The 26,593-nt window shown below is 37.6% G+C and overlaps 1 protein-coding gene across 1 annotated transcript in view; it reads right to left on the bottom strand.

Annotated features, from left to right (window-relative positions):
* The window catches only part of LOC114361064 (kalirin-like), a 92,015-nt gene that overhangs the window by 50,638 nt on the left and 14,784 nt on the right, over nucleotides 1-26,593 (bottom strand). Inside the window, exons 11-15 of the mRNA XM_028315983.1 lie at nucleotides 26,091-26,351; nucleotides 25,715-25,876; nucleotides 25,481-25,563; nucleotides 24,694-24,781; nucleotides 3,481-3,724 (exon numbers count right to left, since the gene is read on the bottom strand). Of these exons, the coding sequence (XP_028171784.1) occupies nucleotides 3,481-3,724; nucleotides 24,694-24,781; nucleotides 25,481-25,563; nucleotides 25,715-25,876; nucleotides 26,091-26,351 (838 nt within the window). The remainder of the gene's footprint in view (nucleotides 1-3,480; nucleotides 3,725-24,693; nucleotides 24,782-25,480; nucleotides 25,564-25,714; nucleotides 25,877-26,090; nucleotides 26,352-26,593) is intronic.

Below are 26,593 nucleotides of genomic sequence, written 5' to 3'. Positions count from 1 at the left end.
GTTACAAGACTAAATGGCCATAAAACTAAACGAGCAATTGAATGTTTGAACGAGGCGTCCTAACAATTTACTTCCGATTTTTAAGAGCTCTACAGGATATTAAATCTCGAACGGCCGAATACTGAAACGCTACTCAAATCTTTCACTCAGCTGACGGGCTCCTAAATTTAAGTATCCTTCAATTTTAAATGGTATTCTCAAACGCCACTCAACGGATTTGAAGCCGTGATCAGCTAAGCAGCTCTCAAATGTTTACATAATGGCAACATTTACCAAAAAAAGTATGTTTTCATTTACACAAATGATAACTTTACGTTTTTTATCCATTACACGCAGCATCGTTTGGTTATGTAGTGTCTTTTATGGAAATATACTCAATCAACTTAACATAGAACAGTTTATTTTTAGTTTCTATTATATATAAATCTCGTTTTGTCATATAAAAAAATTTATGCTTGCATTTTTATTTAATTAAAAAAATAATTTTAAAGGTGATACTTTTTATTGTTGAAATCTATTAAGTGGCGAACGTGGACCGAAACGTAACCACAATTGACATTTATCATTGTTGACAGAGCATCAAATTGACAAATCAACAACTCTTGGAAATGCTGCTATGCGATGTCCCCTTATTCCTCAGAAATAGGCATGTTTATGTATTGCGATTTCATAGCAGCTATTTTGGTTGTTACTTCGTGCACTATACGATGCACAGTTGGCTGTTAGATGTGGAAGATATCACCTAGTACACGTTCATAACTTCCCGTTGCGTAGAACAGTAGGGTTATAATAAGTATTTGGTCCACTGGTTGTATGGCGTTTGGTGAGGGGTTTCAAAGACCTTCCAAATTATGAATCCAGAAACAACACCGTTTCTTTAGAGACGCGGAACCTCGCTCGGAATTGCATGTCATTATAATAATATTTTTCAATAGCGTTCAGCCTTATTGCGTTCCTGCGATTAAATCTAGGTATTTCCTCAAGGCTCGAAAGAAATGATAACGATGACACACATTATTTACCACTATTTAGGTCGATTTAGGTATAAGAATAGGATTTAAGATACCGGGCAAGCACTCTCAAATTTAACAGCTGCTTAAGACGATTTGACAGTTGTTTGAGTAATGCTTAGCGTTGAATGGCGTTTCAGTATGCGAAAATTCATTTGAGTGGCGTTTAAGTGCAACTTAATTTGAGAGGTGCTTAAAAATTGAGAACTGCTCAGATATTGTTTTGAGTATGCGAAATGTAAGTTTAGGAGCTGCTTAACTATTTGAGAAGCCGTCAAATATTTAAATGGCGTTTCAGTATTCGGCCGGAAGGAAATCAGTAATGCAGGCTGCAATATACCATAAAATATTTTCTCGTAAAACACTTTTAAAAGTCACTTTGAGGTAAATTGTTTTCCTTTTGACGCCATAAACTTTCGCTGCGTACTTTTTCAAATACACTTTAATTTGCTTTTGAAAGGTACTTAAGATGCAATTACATACTAGTAACATGAGAGAAATGACGTTATAAAGAAAGCTCTTTTTATTCAATCTATCAGTTTCAATATTCTCTTCGTATCTTGACGAGATTGCATCAAGAATAATATTTTTCTCGACTCGACCGAACTCGTGTAAAACAAGGTACTTGTGCCTTAGCGTACTTTCTTTATTCTAAGTGAGGAGTGAATATTTTATTAGGAAAGTCCCAAGTAGCCGTCGAGATACTGAAAAGAATAGGCAGTTTCATTAGAAGTTTTGTTTTCGTAAATGTCGGAGTAGGTCTAGAGCAGAAGATTGATAAAATCTTATTACTATGAATAACTTTTGCAGCGATTTTGGTTTAAAAAGTGGACTAATCATTGTTTCAACAATGTGGGTTTAAGCTTACCCTTTTCTGTATACTAGCATTGGGCAACACTATTTATTAAGGCCGCAGGTTACTGCCTTAATGAAACTGGCCGTTAAACATCGTCCACTTGTTTATACACTTTATGTCGACACCGACGATGCCCAAATGACTTTTCGCCCCCGAATCCGTCTCGAAGCGCTCACGGAAAAACTCATTACGAAAAATACTCGCGTAAGACAGACGACGAAATGAATTCCGCAAGATATATTTCGTGAATTGTTTGTTTTTATACGCCTTCTTATTTGAGAAATTTTGAATACTTTGTGTTGTCCAAGATGGGCTTTGCCGGCGATACCTACCATGGATATACATTTTCAGTATTCTACACTGTTTGAGGTTCGTGACTTGGTGAGTTGCGTATGTTTGATGCCTGGTCTAGTTCTTTACTAACTGCAGTTCAGGGTTCAGTCCCGCGGGCATAGAATGATAGACATGATTTGCTTTAAAGGTTCGTCATATAGCTGTCGCAGGCAAATTGTATGATTCCGCATTTTACAAACGGCGTCGTCAGTTGACAAACGCTCGCTGCTCTATAAAATGCCGAAGGCAAAATGTAAATTGCCTGGGCACTTTATTATAATATGCCAAAACATTTGATAGCCAATTCAATTGCTGTTTACAAAATGCCGCGGCAAATTGAAGTATTTAGTTCTTTTTCTTACCACGCGAGGCGCTGCTAATCAAAACAAGAAAAATGGCGTCGAATCGTGGTGTTGTGATACAGAAAACAGTGCAAATTCTACGTATTCAAAGGACTTTTCACAAAAAAAGACATTTATTACACTCAGTTATTAAAAATATTTTACGATTCACAAATAGGAGCAGTGAAAAAGCTATGGAAAATGAAATAGTTTTTGAGGTTATCCGGCACGTAAAAAACGCTAAGGTGACAATGGAATCTGGTGCTCGGACTGGTGGAGGACTGCTGCGGAATATTATTGTTTTAAAAAAATATTGTGTTGTCTTCTAGACTTCTTCTAGGTATAATTAAAATGTAAGACTTAATTAAAGGACTGACTATCGAAACTTATTTTGTCATAGTTTTATGTACCTACCTATAGGTATGTCATGTCAATAGTTTAAATTAGTTTAGTGTTGTTTTTATTACGATAATATTTTAATTACTTTCGGAGTAGCTAGTATTTTAGGTTTGTCTTACCTGAATAGATATCTACCTGATTTCTGAAATTAAGTCTGATTTGTCCAACATGTGTTTTATGATGGTCACCCTATTGCAAAATCATAGTTGAAATTTTATCAATTGAACGAGTCGCCAATTTGCCTTCGGCATTTCATAGAACAGCGAGCGTTTGTAAACTGACGACGCCGTTTGTAAAATGCGGAATCATACAATTTGCCTGCGACATAGCTATGCTTAAGTAGGTATTCCTTGCATGATAAGAAGTCATCTAGAAATATTTAAAGAACGTGTTAAGAGTAACAATAATATCAAATCGACACAATTAGGAATCAGTCGTGATGTATTGACAAAACTCTGTAATAGAATTCGGACCAGTTTTGTACATAGGCTGTTGCAGCCAAGGGCAACGTATGAGCATGAGCATGAAGGTGCGTGCTTACCTAGTCCTTCCTCACAGGGATGGCTGAGGGGCCGCCGGCTCGGCGACGTCTTCTGGTGCGGCTGCGGCTTGAGCACGTGCGCCGGCACCGCGCCCTCGAGCGGCGGCTCGCCGGGCGCGCGCACTACCCACCAGTCGGCGCGCGCCGCCCACGGCTCCACCACCTCCACCTGCTGCCCTTTGCTCACGGAGAGCTCGCCGGCGCCAGCTGATTGGTGCTCGCACACCACCCACGTCATCTCCGCCTGTCGAAGAACACGACGTTTAGTTTTGATCCTTTATGAGTTTGCAAGTGACTTTTTAGAATTTCACATAAGTTTTACTGCTAATAATGCTCTTAAAATAGTTTTCGTTTGCACGAATTAAAAATGAGATGATAATGATTTAGCCACGTAGTTAATAAGATTCAAATAACGATGCAATGATTGATAATGTGATTGAAAGATAAAATCATTCCTTTCCATTGAGTGTTAATAAAGATGGGTTATTATTTTACTAAGACGTTATGAAGACTTCTCAAGAAAATTTGAAGTGATGTTGCACTGTGCAGTTTTCATTACATTCACGAACATGTTGGCTACACAGCCGACTTAACGCTTGGCTATTAGTTAGCGTAAAAAGTCTTAAGAAATTTTGTAAACAAGAATGAGCAAAGTTGTAGATTGTTGGACTAGAAGTGTTTGTTTTAACTTTGTATCACTTAGGAGGATAAAGGGGTTTCCATATCAATGTTATTGATTACATTAAAGACTATAGTCGGACTAATTTGTTTGCAAGGTTGCTAATTACTTATCTTATGACTAAACAAAAGACTAAATTAAGGGTTTGGTTTATTCGTTTTACTTCTAAATATTACGTAAAACAATGAGTAAATCTACTGTTTAGTTAGAGGAGTTTGGTAACAAATCGATCGTAGTTTCAATCGCTTTCACATCTCGTTAGATCGTAATTAAAATGGCAGTTTGAATCTGTCTTTGAGCCGGTTAAAGGTCAACCGGCGATGCGCGTGGTCCGAGTGACGCCGCACTCAAACGGACTGAAAGCTCCGTTCTAACAGATAAACCTAACCCTGTGCGGCCCTGGCCTAAACAAGTTCAATCTACGGAGTCAACTTTTGAGCTTTTAAGTCGGCTTAGCGACTTTCAGGCTGACTACGGCTTTAATGTTTAAAATAAATGATAGCGCGATACATTACATAATATGCATACTTTATTATAAATAAAAACTAGACAGAAACAAAACACAAATAAAATTGTAGTAATACAATAGTATACCTAATTTATACCGCAATGTTAACCTTTAAACGCCCGCCTACAATATTCCAATTTCATATTTAACGGGAATTAATCAATACATAATATAGCACAAAGGGATAGAGCGATGATTAAAATTTTAATTGACATTTGGTACGTGAAAATCTGTAATAATGAAGGTTAGGTTGTAGAGCGCTAAGTGGACGGCCGTTAATGAGCACATTGATAAATGTGCTGGACTTTGAACAGGCTTATGCGAATTATGATAGAACTAACAATTTTATTAAATAAATAGAATGAAAACGGTTATATTACATTAATGTCTGACACTTTTAGATAAAATAAGTGTAAAGTAACTTCAGAAGGACGTTAGGAGGATTGCATGGCAAGGAGGATCAGCTTCAGTTTATATTTCAGTGCGGAATATCCTTTGCAATTGTAATACGGTAGCATTTTAATTTTCTTTTTCAGTACAAATACTTTATAACATTAACACGTACTAACGTTAATATTTTGTTAGCAAATTACGAAAGGATTATTAGGATTTAAAACTAAGCGAAACAATTGAAATTAAACCAAAGTTAATTACAAACTAATTACATCTGTCAAAACATACAACGGCACAATAATTTTGTGCTGTTAGGGAGTTAATTAATAAGTTAAGCTAAGTTTCTTTTTAACAAGAGGTAAGTTAGACTTCACTCTAGATTGTGCACGAAAGAAATATTTCACATTGTCTTCGAAAGTCGATTGCAATCTTATGGTGCTTGGTGATAAGGTATAGACAGAAATGTAATTTTGTAATTTTAGTGACTTTTTAGAATACTATCAGTAGTATCTAACACTAAAACTTCTAAAACGAATGAAATATTTGAAACATTGTTAAGTTGTTGCCTCGAATGAATAAGCGCCCTATTACTAAACACATCAAATCGTTCGCGCGTTTATTGTCCGGCGGTCGGCCGGCCGCGCCGGTGATCGATGCTCGCGTTGAGGCGACAGATAAGTCAATTCGTCGATATACGATAAGATTCAATGACAACTCGACGCGATAACGCCTGCACTGATAACCCACTGTAATAGTTTGCGATTACGCCAATAACTTCTAATTGTTGGTTCACGGATCTTCAAATATTTATGACAATAATGTATTGTGTTCAAAATACTTGTAAGATACGGAGAGCCACCAGTGCTTTTCTTTCATGAATCATTTCTAATACCTACATAAAATATTAATGTTAATTTTTCAGAAAAACAAGGTCTATCTCAAGATATTTATTATAATGCGAGATCAAAATACCTACTACATAAAAACAAGCAACACAATGAGGAACAATGAATTGGTGAAAAATTGATGGCAATATTGTGGACGAAACGAGACGACGCATAATGAAAAGTAAAATTACATTACAATACATTAGCATAAAGCGATCCTAAGTAGAAAATAAAAATGTTTGTCGTGGGACTTCACATCGGGCGAGATGTTTTGATAATGTGAAATAACGAGAGTGGCTCGTTGCGTAAAGGCGCCTCTACCTTAAAATACCTTTAGGGAAACAATTTAATAAAAATTGATCGATTGCTCGCGGCGCTCCCCACATTATCAATAAATTGTGTGAATATGTATTCGTACGTTCAAGTATCTTTGCTTTGCAGGCTCATATATGCTTAACATTAACGATTAACTACAACAGAATTACTATTCTGTTTTATTGTCTAAACAAACTTTTGTAGATTGACGTCCGCAATCCAGGTTGCGCCCGCAGCTGCAAAAATTGGAGTCCGTAAAAAATTGGATAAATCCTTTTTGGTTTTACCACGAAAGTAACTTCGTTGTCGGCCGTTCGGGAAATGCTACCACGAAACGACTACCGGCGGATGATACATCGATTTTTAACGTAAAGACATTAACGGTGTAGGGGCCGTGCGTTCAATCTCCGGCCTGTACCGTTTAGTTTGTTGGTTTAATCATTTTTTAACATTTACCTACAGATTAGAGACGGATTTATTGCTGTCCAATACTTAGGTGTATGAAATTGTTAAACTGGAAACAATAAAAGATTGTCAACCACTGATTGTTCTGCTTTATATTCTGAGTTTCGAAGTCAAATAGGGCATTTGTAACGTTTCTTAAACATAAACGGGAATATTTTTCACAAAAACATTTAAAAGAAACCAGTTTTAAAAATGTACATCAAGAAAAGATGTCTCCTTTATGAATGGCAAAATGTATTGCGAAAAGCGTTGAGTTTATACTTACTTTTACCTAGATAGAAACGTGTACCTAACAACGAACCACGGGGGAGCTCCGCGACTTGTGTTTCAGGGGTGACGAGCCAATTCGTTAAGCGCCATGGCAACTCATCCGTGCTGCTGCGCTAATTGCAACCATACATATTAATCCTTAAGCAGCTTTTCCTTTGCTTATTAATATACTGCACATTAAAATACGATCTAGAGACACGTTTAAGTAGATACGAGTTTCTTCATTAACTTGCAGTTTGCTTTGTAGATCAAATTTTAATCGTCCAATTAGTTCGATCAGTGCAATAGAGCATAATTGATAGATTCAAACGGAGGTCATAGCGACAAACGTTCGTGTCTACGTTGTAATAAATTAAAGTAAAGCAATTTACTAACAGGCATATTGACGTAATATTTCATATTATAGATCAGTATGCCGAATTAATCAAATTAAAGCGATGGTTTCCGGGACGACGTATTTTCTTCACACACACGTTAATATAAAACCGATTTATCAAACCAATATCAAACGCATTACATGACAAGTCGCTAGCGGGGCTTTTATTGTCCTCCTGCTTCTTATTTGGCTCATAAGATTTAACAAAATTAGTAAATTCGTATAAATAGTGGTAAAGTTTGAGCCAAATAAATATGTCACACTATATTCTAGTAAAAATTGTGTTACTACAAGCAGATGTTGTTTATTTGTATCCAATATAAGATGAAGCGCGCAGCGAGCTACGAGGCGTGACGACGAGGCTGGAACGTTACTATCTCATTAGCTATACATACATCTTTTTATGGGTTAACCTATACAAAAATATCGTTTTAATCGATGAGCAACCGTTGAAGTTGAAGCTCTAGTTCAGCCATACGTACTCAACCTTCAGCCCACGAGTATTTGGAGTAGGCCATCCATTTGCCAGATTATATTGTTATTTTGTGTTAGTTCCTATATTTAAACCCTAAAATAGGATGGGTTTTTGATGAGCTGTTTGTATTAGCGCCTAAGTAAATGAGCTTATGTTGCGTTCAAACTTTCCATGGCACCCAGGACATTCATGTCTTTCCTGATGTTGAGCATCGCTGCTTTAGTATGTTGATTAAAAATACACCGATGCAAAGAAAATGTTATAGCATACTTACGAATTTTTTAAAGCAAAGTAGGTCAGTAGCTAAGCGTTTTATTGTGCCAAAAAAGGTTATTAACTGAGACTATAAAGCGTTTATGGGGTTGTAAGAATTCAAGGCCTCGTTTAGGAGACAGTAATAAACGTGAAGTGCCGTCTCCCATCGCTTGACATGTTGCACGGCTGAGTTCGGGACAAAGACGCGTCGCTCCCCTCCATACAAGCGTGTGACCGAGTAATTTACTGAAAGGTTCGCAGGTATCATACAACAAGAAACCTATTGAGCTAAAGGGTTTTGTTAATTGATTGCCCGACACTCGCAATTTGTTACAAGTTCCAAAAGTTTGTGTGATAAGATCGTCGCAAATATTGAGGGATAAGCTCAGCTATTTACTTTTAAAAGCTGCGATCGAAACGTTAGAACCTAAGGTCATATTCTATTTCTAATAAAACTATTATATCAATGCTTTAATCAATTTTATTATTAATATAAAGTTTTAGTTTGAGTAAGTTTGTTATCATGAGCACGGTAATACTATCTATACAGTATTCCAACTCGGTCATATTTTTGAAATAAATGTCAACAGCCCCGCGGTACGTCACGGTATGACAACATGCGATAGGGCTGCCCACCTACAGTACCCATTCTAATTACATCTGTCTACTTAGAATTTGTATCTAGTTTTGTGATTGTATTTTTTTATTTATTTAGACAAACAAAATACTTTGTGAATGGAATAGGATAAAAATGCGTGTTGTTTTGTGTTAGTAGATTTAATTGAAAAAATGTACTAAAATAATTTTGAATCTACTAATCATAATGAGTACTTAATGACCTGTTACTTTAATTTCAGGCGGATGAAGTCGTGGGCAAAAGCTGGTTTAATACAATATAATTTTTATTTCAAATCAAATTGACTGAAAATGACCATTTTTCACTATTAATAACTTGTTTTTGACAAATTTGACCGTAAATGACGGTAGTCAAATTTAATCACCTTAGTCATTTTCAAAACTAGCTAGGCCATCGACGTCCGTTCGGCACATTCGCGACACCCCTAACCCTAACTTTTGGATTTCGACCGCGTCCCGAGATTTGAAATTCGAAGGAAAGCTCGCGTTTCGTCGGTTTATATGAAGTTATAATACTGTATGATATTATTACCGTGTCATGAGTAAGCAGGTAAGGTTGAGTTTGGCAGACCACATGATGTGACATTTAGTAAAGATGTCGCTCCGAACTAGACGAAAATTGGCACGTGACAGAAAGTAAAAGAGAAATTTTCAAAATTGTCCGAGCGATATAAAAGGTAACGCTGAACAGTAAATAATATTCCATATTTCATGCTCACTTTATTACTCCGTATAGAATTGTGGATTGTCCAAATATCACTATTATATTCCCAAGCGATGAGGCCTAATTTATATCCACGAAAAATTCAGAGCCAGATAACGGCCTACTAAAAAGGATTAATAAGTTTAATTAGTGAATAAAACCCAAACCAAACGATAACCAAAATGATATGGTTCCGTGCGTTTCATCCCCCGACTGAACAAAGTTTGTGAAAGGCTTTCTGGACATATTGGATCGCCGCCGCTGCGCTTGTGTAGCTACATTTTATGTTCAATAATTTTGTATTATTTATGAGATTTCCTCCACATCATATTAAAGTTTCACCGATGAGGGTAGAATTTAATTTTATCATGTCACAGAACTATGTCATTGCGCTTTATACGAGTGGGCATGAATATTGTGAATACTATTCAAATAACTTATATGGTTGCTCTAAGTCAGTTATAACAATATTTCCGTAAGTAGTAATACTTACTGTCATCCCTCAGCACGATATAACTTATTAAGTTGTTGCCAAAATATTAGAAATTTTCACGCAGTCCGAGCTGTTGGCATGGACTATTATTGAATTTGGTGTGGTCTCGGTAAAGCGGCCCTCGGCGAAGGTAGGACAAGGATAATTTCGCGTGTTACTATCAGAATTATATCACGCGCTAATTGATATTCCTAGTCACAAGTTTGGTTAATTGTGCGCCTAGATGGTGACTTGCCATTTGGCTAATAAATTAAATCACGCCTCGTCACTGCTCCATTAAACCCTACTTATGACAACATTTTTCAAAGTCATTCTACCGGCATGCTAATAAGGTTATCACTTAGGTTTTCGTTCAATTCGTAGCGCATCACTAAGTGATGGCTATAAAAAAGTGTATAAAAGTTTGTCCCGGAATTATTTACAGTAATAAATCCTTCTTTTTGCTTTGTGTAGGAATGCTTGCAATTTATGCAAGCTGTCTACGATAGATTATAATTGAGAAGAATATCTGAAAAATTCAACGTTACTACATTGCCGAAGTACCTGATTATCCCCTGCCAGATAGAATTTCGCATATTTTAATTGACACTTGCTGACATTGTTTAATCTTCGGCCTTTGATTTGTTGCTAGATTTGAAAGAAAATAAATACGAAACAGAGTATTAAGAAATGTATTTGGTGCTCTACTTTTCCACTTGTTGAACGTAATAAACAGTACTTGGTGCAATTTAATAGGTGTTTACGAACAACGCCACGAACCGAACACGTGATTACCATGAACATTATGACCATAAGCCTTGGACGAATCACCATAAGCTCAAATGAGTCACACTGCGATGAGTTTGCTGCAGTTGTGATTCACGAGCACGAGTTCTAGTAATACCAGTGCATATAATATGTTCAATACAAGTTGTTGATACTCTTGGTTAAATTGATAAAAAAAATAATAGATATTCCGTAAATTAATATTCCTGTTCTGCTTTTATCGTCTAAATAAGTATGTTTCCGTATAATGGTATAATTTTTCTTTCATCGTTTACTTAGTACACATGAATTCCAATTAATAAAAAGCTATATATTTTTTCAATTCGAACCACAGTACCTACTTACTCAAAAACTTGTTTAATAAATATGTTTTAATACTCTAACCATTCCTACTCAAGCCCTGTTCACTTAATTTTCTTTATAATTTGCAAAAACCATTTAACGTGAGAGCATGCATGCGAACAAACAAGTATTCGATCAAACGGACAGCTGCGCTTCAACCCGCTTTGTTCCAGAGAACTAAATTGGTTTTTAATCCCATCTTCGGATATTGGAAAACTGTTTTCAGGTCAGTAAAGCTGTATTGTTAATTATCTCGTTCGTGTTGAGACGCCATGCACGAAATAAAATTTTGTTTACATTCTCTGAATTTTCGCATCGTGATATATCGAATCAGGGATTAAGATATATCAAGTGCAGGGAAGCAATCGTGTCCTTCAGAGAGAAACGATTGGCGTTGGAGCTGGGATTGACGGCAGCTGTAATAGCAAAATCCTTTTAGTTCTGTTCTGCATTCTCAGAAAGTAATCATTATTTTTCGTTTGAATACAATCACACATTTACATCTTTGATCTAAAAGATTAAAAAACGTGTTACGCATCAAATTGCTCTTAAACAATGCAAGAAATTGTTATATTGATAGAATAATACTTTCATATACCATTCCATGCTATGCCAAGTTAAATTATTGCAGGATAGAGTCGTTATTTTTCTGGCGTAATTATTATAACGTTTCAATTAAGGGCTGATTTTTTAATCGTCGGATTACTTTTAACTGAAGAATAAGTTTGGCACATTGACAGTTTTAGTATGGGAAATATGTCAAAATGACAAGTTTATCCTTCAGAAAAAAGTTATCTGACGATTGAAAAATCAGCCCTAAGACCTATCAATCAATATTGTTTGATTAATTTGCAACGTAGGATACCACATCATATCTATTATTATTGTTGTTGGTTTTTGGGCCTTTATTTGCGCCAACTCGACCAGGTTTGATCTATTGTGGCAGCCCTTGTCTTTAAAGTTCACTGCTTAGTCCCGTTGAGTCTATAAATTTCCAGATTCTTTGGAGCGTGATATCTGCTATCTCATCCGGGTGCATGATGTGTCGCCCGAGATGGATACTTCTTTTGCTCATAAGCGGGAAGCATGAGCAAAGAACATGCATGGCCGTTTCTTCTTCTGTATGGCAGAATCTGCACAGAGTTTCCTCGGTCATGTTCATGTTCGATTTATGTTTGTTTAGTTTGCAGTGGCCGGTCAGTATTCTAGTCACTGCACAGGCTTTGTATCTTTTGAACTTTAGCAGTTCCTTAGTTACTTTATTGCTATATCCCTGAATGAGTGCTTTTGAGTGTTTTTGTCCCGATGTAGACTTCCACCACTCAATAGCCTCTTGTTTGCAGAGGGCGGTTAGTAGCGTGGTGGCTCGTTGTTTGGTAATGCCACAGAACGGTTCTACGCCGATTTGAGGGTTATCGGCTCCATCTCTGGCGAGTTCATCTGCTACTTCGTTTCCTTCTATATTCGAATGTCCTGGTACCCATGTAAGCGTTACTTTGTTGGTATTTCCCAGTGCATTCAGTGTCTCGGTGCATGTTTGCACCAATTTTGACGTGTATTCGAAGGATTTTAAGGCCAGCAGTGCTGCTTGGCTGTCTGAGTTGATGTAGATGTGTTGATCCTGGAGCTTCCTTTCCAAGTTTATCTCTGCACATTTGTTTATGGCAAAGACCTCGGCTCGGAAGATTGAGGCTTCAGTCCCCATGTTTAGGCTAACTTTGAGCTTAGGCCTCTCTCCGTAGATCCCGCAACCTACATTATTTTCCTTTTTGGATCCGTCCGTGTACCAGACGTGACTACCTTCCTTAAATGACATTTGGCCTTCTAGCCATTTGTCTCTGGGAGGTATGTTTACGGAACATAGTTTGGTGAAGTTACATTCCGTATGCATGTCGTCACTGGGCATGCACAGATCATATCTAACAATTCCGGCCAACCTTGTGCCATTTACGGATTACAAAATGGGGACTGCGTTCCCTCTGCCGCTCCATGTTGACATAAAACTTGTATACACAGAGCGCTGCGAACCATCTTCCTGACTGCTACCTCCAATAAAGGAGAAATCCCTGTGTATATTTACTTTTCCTTCTAACACCATTACAATTTAGCATTGACTGAACTAAGCACACTACACGAAATGCGGACTGTGAAGCTTTCGCTCAACTGCGCGTCGTTGAATTTGCCAATTGTCTGCGTGAAGGTCATATTTATTGCTAGCCAATTTACTACTGTTTCTGTGAGGAGTTTACGAATCCGTGGTACTGTGACTCTGTCACCAGAATACTTAGTAACGGGCACAGTTCACATTATACCAAAAAGAAGAATCTATGTACGTCACTATACGTAGACAACAATACGGATTGGATGAATAAAACCAAATATTGAATACTGAATGAACCGAGTAATCAGTTAATAGGCTGATATTAAAAGATCAACTATTAGAAGATCAGAGGTGGAATTGTGTAAAGCAAACGTAATCATTTGACAGTTCATAACGTACGATTATTCTGTCAAACGCTTTGTATAACTGACTTTATCGTAGGTACGTTATGAATTGTCAAATGATTACGATTGCTTTACACAATTCCACCTCGTATTAATTATTGTTTCTGCGACAATATCAACATAGTTCCACATACATATAAAAGTACTTACAACGTTTGTGTCCTAGTTATCCGGTTATCGCTGAACTGTAGACAACTAACTGCTTCCAAAATCAATCTCATCCAATTTTGAGAGCGACATCCCGACAAACGCCGCCCAACGCTAAAGTCAAAGCTAAAGTTACCGTTCACCCCAACTTCCCGCTACGAACGAGCAAACTAAGCGCGGGATTTATTTACAAATGTACAGATATGCATAGGATAGGTCACGCGGCGTGACAAGCCCGCCGTGGCTGAAATCGTGACTAACGGGTACCTATACTTCACCATATTATTATTATTGTATCTGAATTACAAGTACCTACTTAAGGTACACTAATATGGTAAAGTAATTTAAATACTTGACATGATCCATAATTTGCATTTACCTATTTTACACTCAACATTGGTTTCCGAGAATCACAAATGAAAATTCACACTCAATTTTCAAAGTGAAAAAGAAATTGCCACCATGTGACATTTTCATTGGATTGAAAGGTTTCCGATACAAAAAGTTGCATGACAAAATGTTCTCGGAAATCGAAATTTCAACAGAACAGAAATCCACGTGCTATTATTTTAAACGGCGTCTCTGTGACGGGATTTTTTTCCGCTCACTTTATCGTGATTCTTTGTACTAAAAATCCATCATGCTTGCATCATAATTCATAACTTACCAGGAAGGAAAAACTGTGCAAGGCAATTGCATTGGATATAATTTATAACAAGATCACAATTAGTTATCTTTTTTACAACTTGCATTTTTGAATACTGACTCTTTTGTAGGCGATTATTTACTGGTAGCTATTCAATTAAAGCGTTCGACATGTCGATTAGATTGTTGCATGTTGAAGGCTCGTCGCCATCTAGATGAACGAAGTCCTCGTGCGAACCGCCCGTTGCTGACGACGTGTAGGCGACCCAAAGTGGACGCCGACAGAATATTATACAATAGCTGGGGATTTTAGTTTTGTGTTAATGAAGAATAGATCAATCCAACCAGAATAATGCATTCATATCTACATTTATCTCTATGACTTTATAGTCACCTTTAACAACACCATTTGTGTGCGTTTACAACCAAGCTTAAATAAATCCAAGCTATAATTAAGTATTTGTATCATAATCACCTTCACAAACCAGAGTGGGCTGGCGCTCATATTTTGATAGAAGCACTCAATGATATTACAGAGGGATTACTGTTTGCCGCCAAGATTGGCAAACTACATAAATTGTGCAAACAATTCATGTAGTAAAAGACAAAATCTAATGTCTACACATTTAGTACTTAATTTGTTTTGACCACCACAACATTTATTTTCCATACATTTTTATCAATGTTTCGCAATTATACAAAAGAAGACTTTCTATCGATATATTGACTGGACGTGGTGCTTATCTTTTTCTGACAAAGATTAAATATGTTTGTATTGTCATCTGTCTTCTCAGCATTGCACTAGAAGCGAGATTGTGTTTGTGTTCAAACTCCTATTTACTGATAATTAATTGCGTTGGCTCTTAGACAATAAAGAGAGGAGCTTACTCACAGTATGAGTACGTTCTGTGGTATCGTCTCAATGGCAAGATACTCCTAAGGAGCATCCGCTCCACAAATTATTGGTTTTTGTTTTTCGCGCACGCAAATTTTTACACGATGACGCAATCCGAACTTTTAAGAGAGCATGTAATTACAAACTCTAGTCGAGTATGATCTAGATTTGGATTCATGTGCTTACTACTGTTAGGGTCGCGAAATTGTTCCTATCCTACGTAACGCTTTACCAACGGCTGCTCGCAAACCAGGTTGGCATAGCGTAATATAGAGAGAAATGCTTCACAACATTCCGTAATACATAAATGTAAATTTATGACAATTGAATGCTGTTTCAGTGCCACCAAAAGTGTTCGGCATGACATAACATCTGGTTCATTCAGCAATCTGTATCACACATTCCAGTAGTGAAATGCAATTACGTTTTATATCCGGCCACTTGTAGACGACATGTGGCACCAATATATTCTATAGCTTTATAAATACATTTGATGCCAACTCAAGTGCTGGCATTTTTATTAAACAACAAACATTGGTATTTCAATGTTTTCGTATATTCGTACGAACTCAAAAATATATTTTATCAATTGAGAACTTTGATACCTATCCTTATCGGAGAAATCAAATGTTCTTGAAGTATGAATTACTTTGAAATCCATAGCCATCTCATCTCCATCTCAAAGAAATTAAAAGGTTTTCCAAATCTTGATAAATTGAAAAACATAAAAATAGAAAGACTTAAGAAAACAGTTAATTCTACATTAAAAATCACTGGACGTCTCAATCTACAACAACAAATTAATGGTAAACGTATAAAAGACTTCATAGGTCATGCAAAAACTAGATAGAAGAAAGAAGGAAAATAAAATACGAATAATTGTGCCAATCGGTAAAATAAAACAGCTTTTTGATTTAAAATATAAAGATTATTTGAAGGCGAAAGTAAATTGGTATTACTTTTAAAATATCGCTCAATGGACAATAAAGACACAATTTTTCGTGTAAAATTTTATTTGCAGGAATTAATATAAAACACTGTGCATTATGTTGGTGAGGTGTTATATACTATTATGAAAACACGCAAACGTAATAGTCTATAGGTAACAATGTTTACGTCCATTCACAGACACGCGCACTGGAACGGAGATTCGTATCAAAATATGTACGTAGCTGCGTAACGTTTATGTCGTTTTATTTTTCGTCGTAAACTGTACAACCGTTCGGGTGTTTATTGATACAGTGTGGAAGCTGCCTGTAAAATGGTTAGAATGGAAAACGAACGTCACACATCGCATAGACGGGACCGGCCGGCTCGCGGCGCGGCGGGCGGCTGCGGCGCGCGGCGTGCGGCGCGGGCGGGTGCAGGGCGCAGGTGAGTGCAAGCGCGGGAGTGGGCGGCGGGCGGGCGGTGCATCAGTGCAGGCGCATTCACCTGTCGTTGGCGGTTGCTCTTGAGCAGCCGCGCGTGGAACGAGCCCGGCGTGTCGATGGTGTGCTGCCGCGACAGCGCCGCGTGGGGCGCGCTCACCGAACTCTGCCTGAACCATGGCAGCGATATCTTCCGCCTGCTCTTGTGCTGTTTTTGGGCGGCCCCGGCGCCGGCGGGCGGCGGGGTCGTGCCCATCGCGCCGGCACGTGCCGGCGGGCGCGAGGTGCGGTCGCGGCGCCGCCACCGTCCGTCGAGCCGCGCGGCGCTCTCGCCACTGCCGCCGCGCGCCGCGCCCGCCGCTGCCGTTGCGAGCTTCTGCACGCCCGCTCACTACGCAGCCTCCGTATCGAGCTACACTTCCCGAATTTATTTCACGAAGGGACCCTCCGTAACGCCGCGCGAAGGACGCACCTAATCCGTTCGTGTGAGGCGGACGAGAAACCACCGCATCAGTGATGGAGGCGACGCCTCTCTTGCGGTTAGCGACCAGCGAAACGTTTCATATTTAGGTATTACTTCATTCTAATGAAGTAGTAGTAGTAGTAGAGTTAATATATCATTATTTATATTATTTTCAAAAAATATAAGTGTATTTTAACGAATTTTATGATCATAAAATTCAAATTAACATAAAAAAATATTAGGTAGTTCGAGGCCACAAGCTCCTAACCTATGTCGTACATGTGTTCAAGGCCTGCACACACACTAACAGCGAGAGAAGCGATATCATACGAGTACCAGTGATGGAACACTCGCACGACTAACCAATTTCAGTCCCGAGCGCAGACAGCATAAGATAATATCTTTCAAAAATGCAAATTGTACATCAGTCAGTATCAATTTAATCGGGCAGTCAGAATTTCTGATACTGATACACTTCTTTTAGACTTACATTAAAATTATTTTATTTACGTTTATAGTTGAATATTAGATTATATTCTCATAACTAAGTTTAGTTAAGTAAATTTTATTGGGAAATTAGTGCAAGGTCAAATGCTACAGACAAAAAAAAATGTAACTCCTCAATCACACTCGCACCTCGCACGGTAGAAGCTAACAAGCTTAAATATTCGCGAATTAAATTTAATTGAGCTTCTACACTTCTGGAATAGTTAGTACATGAATTTATCATGTTTTACTTTATTTTAAAGTTGCTCCCGCCAATGCCTAGTGTCAATGCAATCAATATGTAGTCTCGTCATGAAGTGCGCTGGCGTCTCTTTTGATACGAGCGGTTATTAACTACATTATTATAACTAATAGAATAACCGCAATCGAGTTCGCCGCATGCGCGCCCGCGAAACAAACTGAATTCGGAGGGTAACTAATATTTAGTCGTGTGGAGAGAGGAAGTCTACAATGAACAAGATAATGGCATTATTCACGTGCTTGTTTACTTAATTACATGCAACGTTATTCCCAACATTGGCATCGATGCTCAAGGTATTAGAATATGCATGAAAATCACTCAACCGCGAATTGGGTCACTCCAAAGTGCTGTGATCCGACATCATTGGAAATTTCATCTACTTATACCCGAGCTGTGTATAATTTTAAGCCTTTACCGTTATATGAATTAAACTGTTGAAATTGCTGCGTTTATACAACCATACGTTATGTACCTAATACAAGTTAACAAATATTGATTAATCAATGAAAATTTTAACACGATTTGCGATTTAACTTCTCAAATCTTTTGTTAGTCGCACAATTATCTTGTTCTTAACTTTTACGAAGAAAAAGTGAAGTCTAACGTTAAAGGACAGAATAAGGTCCAATTTAGTGAGTTGCGTTGTCAAGTTATTCCTTAATTAAAATTCGTCAATTCAATTAAGAACTTTGCAGTTATGTACCTACTGGCTATAAAATCCAGTTATTGCATGAAATGCACATAATTGCCACTTCTAATTAATTATGATAAATGTCTGTTGATTAATAGAGCTGGACTGGCTTTGATTTATTCTAAAAAACAATTGATATTATAGCTTTACAAATTGGCGAACTAAAATGGTATGTCGGGTTGAGGTTTCATAGAGATCTAGAGAGATGCCTAATGCTTAGTTCGAAAATTATAGGGGGGTGTGGGTAGGATATAAATGGATTTGCACGTGTTTTGAATTATAACGTGAAAATTCGTGAAAAAATGCTCTAAAAGTCGAGTGACATTGTCATTTAAGAAACCATTAGGGCTAATAAGTGAACACACAGACGGAAGCGGAGAAACAAAAAAGAATATCCATTCTTGAGTATAGCCACAATAACTTGGTGGCGAATGTACCTACTCGAAAATTTTAAATATTAATAATAATTACATTCCGTGCATTAACAGTAAGAGTGCTGTGACCACAGTGATAATTATGCTTACGCGAGCATTAGTCCACTTTTTGTACTTGTCAATGTGTATGCAATTAAATGTTTACATTATAAATAATAAAATATTCCATACATCATAAATGCTATTCACTCAATTTTCTATCATGTTATACAAAGAACAGCATACCTTTTTAATAGAAAAAAATTTCTTAAATAATGTATAGCAGTTTTCCTTTACTTACTATAATACGATTTTTTCTACAAAGAGGTACACAAGGCAGGTAAATGGCTCATTATCGCTTACTATGCCAGCGCCAATTATCAAGAAACGTCTAAAACGTAATAGGACATCCCTAAAGTGTGCCCCTAATGTATCCGTCTGTCTTGAATTTAATCATTCAGCGGAAGTGGCGGTGCGCAGCGGGACGTTTGCATCAAAATCATGGCTATTAATCACTGAGGCAAAATTATCTGTCATGAGCGAAGTGTGCCATCCCGGGAGCGACGTGGTGGAATTCATTATCACCTTTTTAGCATCGAATGCAATCTAATTTTAGAGCGTACTTATCTTAGTCAAAAAACAAGTACCTAGGTAGCTGAATTGAAGATATTATTGAAAAATATCTAACGGTTACGGCCAGAACCCAAGATCATTTAGTCCCAAGGGACCACAAATAGTAGTGAACTTTTTTTTGTGGTGGTTCTCGATTTGCTTAGGAAAATTTATTACGTATTATTTCAGATACTACGTAAATGGATGCGAGTGTATTGACGAATTTTCGATTTATTGAAATTCGAATATTGAACATCGTACCTAGTGAATGCATCATGACGTTTTTAGTGTGCGTCACACGTAAAAGGAAACGCTCTAGTTCGTAAAATTAATCTCGGTTTCAGTGGAAAACCTTTCCTAAACATAACCATTAGTCTACTGACATGGTTTTTATTCTGTTCGTATTAAGGCGATTAGAGTCCTCAATGACCTTGGGCGTTTGACCTTCACGCCGCGAGCAACACCCGCGCACCCCGCACCAAAAACTCCGATTTGACACCGATCAAAAATACACGGGCATAGGTAGATACAGAATAGAAGCTCTTTCTTCATACATTACTGCCTATTATTTTAAACTTAAATTGATGAACCTTGATGTCGGTGTCATTTAACTCAGGCGTAAAGGTATTTAATAAAAATAACAAAATCCATGAACATTTTGTACGGGATAAAATTTTATTTTATTTTTCGTAAATTTTCTAATACTTTTGTCGGTTCAGTCGTTCTCGAAATTTGAACAAACCCGACTTTATTACAAGCTTTTATTTAGCTTGCAATTTATGATGTATGTAGGTAATTACATAAATGTTTGTTCGGGTGGAATCTTGCAAGCTGAATTAGTTAGACCAACTTCCTGACGACAACTAGGCTAGATGACAAAATTTCAATTATTTGTCCGTCAGACAGATAATTAGAAAATATTAGACTCATATTTTTTATTTTCTTTCATAATTAAATAATAACAGTGCTACATCGAGTTGAAATGGCGCGATACGCCACGCTTGAGTAGAATTTTTACTCAAATGTGACGTCACGCGACATTTCAACTCAATATAATACTGTAATTATTCAGCCAAAGAAAAAATTCATTTTGATCGCTAATGTCAGTTTGCAGCGAGTGACACAACCTCCCCGTCTGAAGGCCAGCGGCCGACTGCCGCCCGCACCCCGCGAAGGCCCCCTCAACAGCAAAACGTTCGGAATTTATCAAAAGTAAAATTTATGAATGAAAGTAATGTTCGATTGAAAAACGCAACGTGTCATTTAAAGATTAAAGAATTCCTAATCTATTCGTGCAAAAATCTTTTAAATTAACATAGCCGTTTTGGAGGAGTAGGGAATTTAAGTAAAAAATCGATGTCCCGTATTTATTTTTTTAATCCAAAACAAAGAGACGTAGCGAAAATTCAAACGTCACAAATGTAGTCCTTGAACTGTTGTATAACATATATTTTTTTCAACTATTTCTGTCCAGCAGTAAAAGAGGAGTAGGCTTTACAAAATGGCCATTTGGCGCGGATTGAGGACTCTAATCGCCTTAAAGTCTAGAATTGAGTGCTCGATCTAAAGGCATATAGAGTGCCACGCTGCTGGCGGGGCTCGCTCGCGGTTTTATACGCGACTGCGGCAAAGCTAAATGGAATAAATTGTTCGACATTAGAGCAAATCTACGGTGCTCACTCTATATCGCCACTGCACAAATCGGAAAAAAGGTTCTAAAAATACTGTTGATAAAGAATAAAGATACATTATATTGTTTTTATTAAATAAATATGTTTTTTTTATTAAATTATCAATAATTATTTTTAGTTAGGTACCTCTTAAAATTCATAAATAAACTTGCAAATTTTGACATTGCTATTAACAATAGTAGGCCGCATAGTAGCCACCAGTCCGTGAATTACTTGCACAATACAATTATATCCACTGCTCGGTGCCAATGTAGAGGGTGGCAACAATGATATAACGGTAGAGTGGCAAATTGTAAAGGACGATGAATTAATTTGGTTGACGACAATAAATCACTACATCGCCTAATATCATTGTTGAATTTCGGTTTTGTGACCTATTTTCTATTCTCTCTAACTCCACAAGAAACTGGCAACAAATATGCAAATAATTTGCGAAAAACATGGCGTTTAGAAGCATTGCCTGAAACTGGAAAAGACCAATAATTCATACTTTGAGATGTTGATCTTGTAACGGGTTTGGTTAGTTGAAACACTGCGCTGTGTTATTTTAATATTACAATTAAATAATGCTCGTATACACGGTGTTGATTATTTACACAATATTGCAGATTGAACTACGTCCATTAGCAAGCCGTATAGAGTACCTGCCTTAAGCTCAGCACTACACTACTGGCTTGGTAGTGCAGAAGGGAAAAAATATTCCCCACGACACTACTGGTAGTGTGGTTTGGTAGTGCAGTGGGTCAGAAGGGAATTTGATCCAACCCAAATACTACATGTGGAATAATTTAATAGCACTCCCCAAACAGGATCACCTCAATCCGTACATCCCCGTTGTCAGCGCATTAATGGATACACACTACACTATTATCAACTGAGCAAAGCCGCGAGCCACTAAATAATAAAGCTCTTCTAATTCTTAGTGCATTATTGTGTTCATTGCGGTGCATCCTCTTGCTTTGTTCTTTTTTAGGATACGAATAGTCCATTCCCTGAGATTTTAACTCGCAACAGAACTTACACCTGCCATTGTCAAAAACAAGGAGCAAAGATCAACTAGCAACACCTTAACACCTTGCCTCCGAGTTTGCAGTTTGAGCACTACTTAAATTAATTACAACGAAATAGCGTCACCATAGTCGATGTTCAAGTTTAAGTCGACTTAACACTAAGTAGATGTAGCACACGATGACAGAAATTATTGTACCGGTAAATAGTATTACGCTGTGCAAAATGTAGAAGTATTCTAAGCAGGAGGATGAAGTTATAAAGACTAGTCGATTCCCTTGCATTTATCCGCGAAAACTGGCATTTGAGCTATGTAGACAGGTACCTAACATACTTTACTAACTTATTTATATCTATAAAGAAGTTAGTAAATATTTTGTTAGGTACCTGTTAGGACTAAAGAATCAGGTTTTACGTCCGTAACATTTTTACAACTTACCTAATTACATACATAATTTAGAAGCAGTAAAACAAAATATCAATGTTTCAATAAACCTTTCTTAACAAAAGTTGTAGTAGGTGAGTAGCAAAGGGATTTCATTATTGTTGGGGTAACAGGATAAATACGACAGGTATTATCCGAGAAAGATCGTCTTCAGTTAAACCCGTTCCTTTTTCCCCGTTTGTACGTCGCAATTTTATTGGATGGGTCCGGCCTGCGCTAATTAATAACTGTTGTGAGAGCACTTTTATTAGGGTGCAAAGCCCCGAAAGTTATCCCACTCTGATTGCAGGCCGCGCATTAATACGCACATGCGTAAAAATACGCATATACAATGTACATACATCACATTCACTCATCAACCCCAACGCATTTACTCGCTCCGTTCTAATCCTCTACAGTTATTGCGAAATGGTAAACTTACCCGAACATGACCGTGAAAAGCTTTAGTTACAATATTGGTGTTAGGCAACTCTCCAACTACTTCACAGGATCGAATCGTCAAACAAATAAAGTCTTTGTAAGATTGTACAATAAAACGTACAGTGTATTATCAATTGGAAAATTTCCCGAATGTGTCATAAAATACGTATGACTAGTGATTATATCTCGAACGACATTTTCAACAATTGATGCAATCTTACCAAAACTTGGGACACATAAAATTTAAGATGCTCGTCTGTGCTCATGATTATCACTGAAAATCCAGAAAGATAATAAAACACAATAACATTGTAGAGTCAGTCAGTATTAGAATCGCATTGTAACTGCCGATAGTATTCTCGTAGCTAAATTGAGTCAAGATACCGTTGAGTCGCTCCCATTAGGTGCAATAGCATCAGTAACTGTGTACAATACGTTTTGCGACACAAAAGCCACCACAGGAAAACAATCGATGCGATCGAATCAACAGAGATGAATGGCACAAAGGACAACAGCACTGGCTCAATATGGACAGATACGCTTTTCGCACGTAAAGGGGAGGGTAACATTGAATATACCACTTTCGTTACAAAAGCGTAGGGATTATTGTTTCAGATTCACTGTTTTATTTCAATAAGCATATATTGCCGTTGTATAGGTAAGCAATTACGGACTATGTGTGTGTTAAAAATAATATCTTTCGCGTTGGATTGTTTTCTGCTTAATGATATTTTCAATAACAGTTTCTCATTAAATTAATACACATTTTTATACACACTAGTCACAGGTGTTTCGAAATACTGCTAGGATACTCTATAAAAGCTGAAATCAGTTGTTCCTGCATTATTTTGAAGTAGTCAAATAGCCTTCCATCACACGACGGAATAAAGCGTTTAGTGTTCAGCGATACTGTTATTATTCAGTGGAGCGAGCTCACTAAAACGACAAACAACGCGTCGGCCCGCGCATTGTTTCTCTGAAAACGAGCGCAGACTGTTTGTCAGAGAATCGAATGATAGGTAAATAATGGCACGAGCCACATTATTATATCGATAGGAATCTGTGCGTTACTGTACAATCCAACTCAAATTGTTACTATCAATCGAATTTTATGTCGATGCGAGCAATGCAGATGTTAGATGTTTTGCATAACATTGTTTCGAAGATTTATTTATTTAACGTGTTATGATTTGAAGTTCCAATATTCGTTTCAAATAATAAATAATTACGTTCAGTCTATTTTATAGCATTTTTTGTACAGAATAGAGATAAAAGAATGTCATCGCTTTAGTTTTAGCAGACGTGTGCGTGTATTATCATAAATTCCTAAACGAATGTGAGGAAATTTCATCTAATGTTAACTGCAAAACTAATTGGTTGATAATAAAAGTGTTGCTAAGAAGATAATTAGTTAAATAGTTGAAGGCAACGAGATGGCAGTGTAAGATTACCAATTTTCATAACTCCTGGAAATCAAGTAAAGGAAAATAACAAAAGTACCGACACGGAAAATTATTCCTCGAGTACTGTTACGAAACGAAATGTCAGGAACGTAAACCCTGGGAATAATTTTAGAATTCTTACGAAACTAGACTGACCTTATCTGAGTCGGTGGTGTTTCCGCTTCCGAAGGATGCCAGCGAGTTGCGGTCTGTAGTGTCATCTAGTAGAGTGTCGTCCAAGTCCCTGTGACAAAACACGCTTGCTATAATACTTTTCATCATTACCTATTGTTGTTATGAAAAAATATTCATAATATTGAAACACAACCTCGTCGAGTATAATAAACGTATTTATTGAGCAAGGCCCCGGAAAAGACGCTAATTGGAACACGAAACCGTGATCGCTAAGTATTCAGAATAATCGACTATTTATATACGACATGGCTTCTTTTCTTAACCTGAGCAGCGCCGATCGACTCTTTCAGAGGCAGTCGGTTAAAGAAAACTGAGTTAATTATTTTCTTAATTGCTTTTATACCGTTACTTAGTGGATCGAGAGCAAGTTTTTCAGTAACTATGCAGTAAATTGTTTTTACTCTCAGCTGAAAGCTGCATAATACATTTTATAATTGGCTCATATGGAAAAATAAGTATTATGTTTAGAATTATCGCGAAGTAAATAATTTTAAATTGAGTTTTACTAATTTAAAAGTTGTCTAGACGACGAATTCATCAAATTGTAACGTCAATCAATATTGTGACATCAATGACACATGCAACAAAGCTTTGTGTAGTACTGAAATACACTTGTACTTGACGTCATAGATAAACTCTTGATGAGCTATGTATATTCTACGTTTTTAACGGTAATTGACGCTTAAATGTAAACATTGTTTTTTCCTCAAAACATGGCTGGGTTTACCTAGACACATTTTACATTTACCTGCTCGATCGCTGCGAACTAGTCGGCCGCACGCGGGCAGGGCTGCGCGGCGTTTGTTGTAGGGCTACACTGAAGTACGTTTCCTATTGCGAACAGACATAAAGTACCTTTAATTATCCACTCAAGTAATACATGTATTGATTGATATGACTGAAGAAGTTATGGTGAGAAACACAACAATAAAATCTCGAGTAAAGATTTGTGGTTTTGCGCGTGATATGGCAGGATTCTTACCTGGATCACTTCCCTCAGGCGTCGCACCCAGGTCTGCTTGACCTCGAGCGAGGGCGCCTTGAGCACGATGCGGCAGTCGCTCGCCATGGGCTGCCGACCCGTCCACACAGAGAACTTGCACTCATCCCCTTCTATGTGCTCCGTCACGCCCAACTCTGATGTCTATTCACAACAAAAACATAACTAACTGTGATGTTCCGTTCGAGATTTCAGCTATGCCACTATAGAAGATATTTTAAAAACAATACTCTCACACATACATTTAAATTCGCAAAAGAAACAATTACATTCACAAGCAATGTTGTTATACACCGACGATAATGTCTAACAAGACAACAAAAGACACAAAAATTTAACAACAGTGTGATAAACTCACCATGAATTTTGTCTTGTAAATGTATTTCGCTTTGCCGTGCGAGTCTTTGACTTCTTTGGCGAGCAGCAGATGAAGGTCGAAGAGGAACACCCTCCGCTCGCGGCCCTTCTTGATGATCTGGCGCAGGTCCCACACGTGGAACGAGTCCTGGAGGACCACCTCGCCCAGGCTGTCCGTGGGCACGTCGCAGCCTTCCAGAAGCGACAGGTGCATTGCATCGTTTGCCTTCTTGGGCACCGATAACATAACCTCCAGACCGTCCTGTAGGTGAACGTATTGATGAGTCTAATTGTAAGGTGTTTTGTAATAATTATAAATAGGTTGAAAAATCTAACTGCCTAAGGCGGGGAATCCGCGAACTGAAATTGAACCCACGACCTTTCGCTTGCTGGGCGAAAAAATATCGTGAACCACAAATCAAAACAAAACTTTTCTTTTTTCAACTGACATTTAGTATGGAACTTTTTTGTACTAAGCCCCAAACAGTTTCGATTCTTAGTTTT

Source organism: Ostrinia furnacalis, unplaced genomic scaffold (genome assembly GCF_004193835.3).
Source record: "Ostrinia furnacalis isolate ACB-3 unplaced genomic scaffold, ASM419383v2 OfSCF5400, whole genome shotgun sequence".
In the NCBI taxonomy this organism is placed as follows: domain Eukaryota; kingdom Metazoa; phylum Arthropoda; class Insecta; order Lepidoptera; family Crambidae; genus Ostrinia; species Ostrinia furnacalis.
This window is presented reverse-complemented; position numbering and strand designations above follow the sequence as displayed.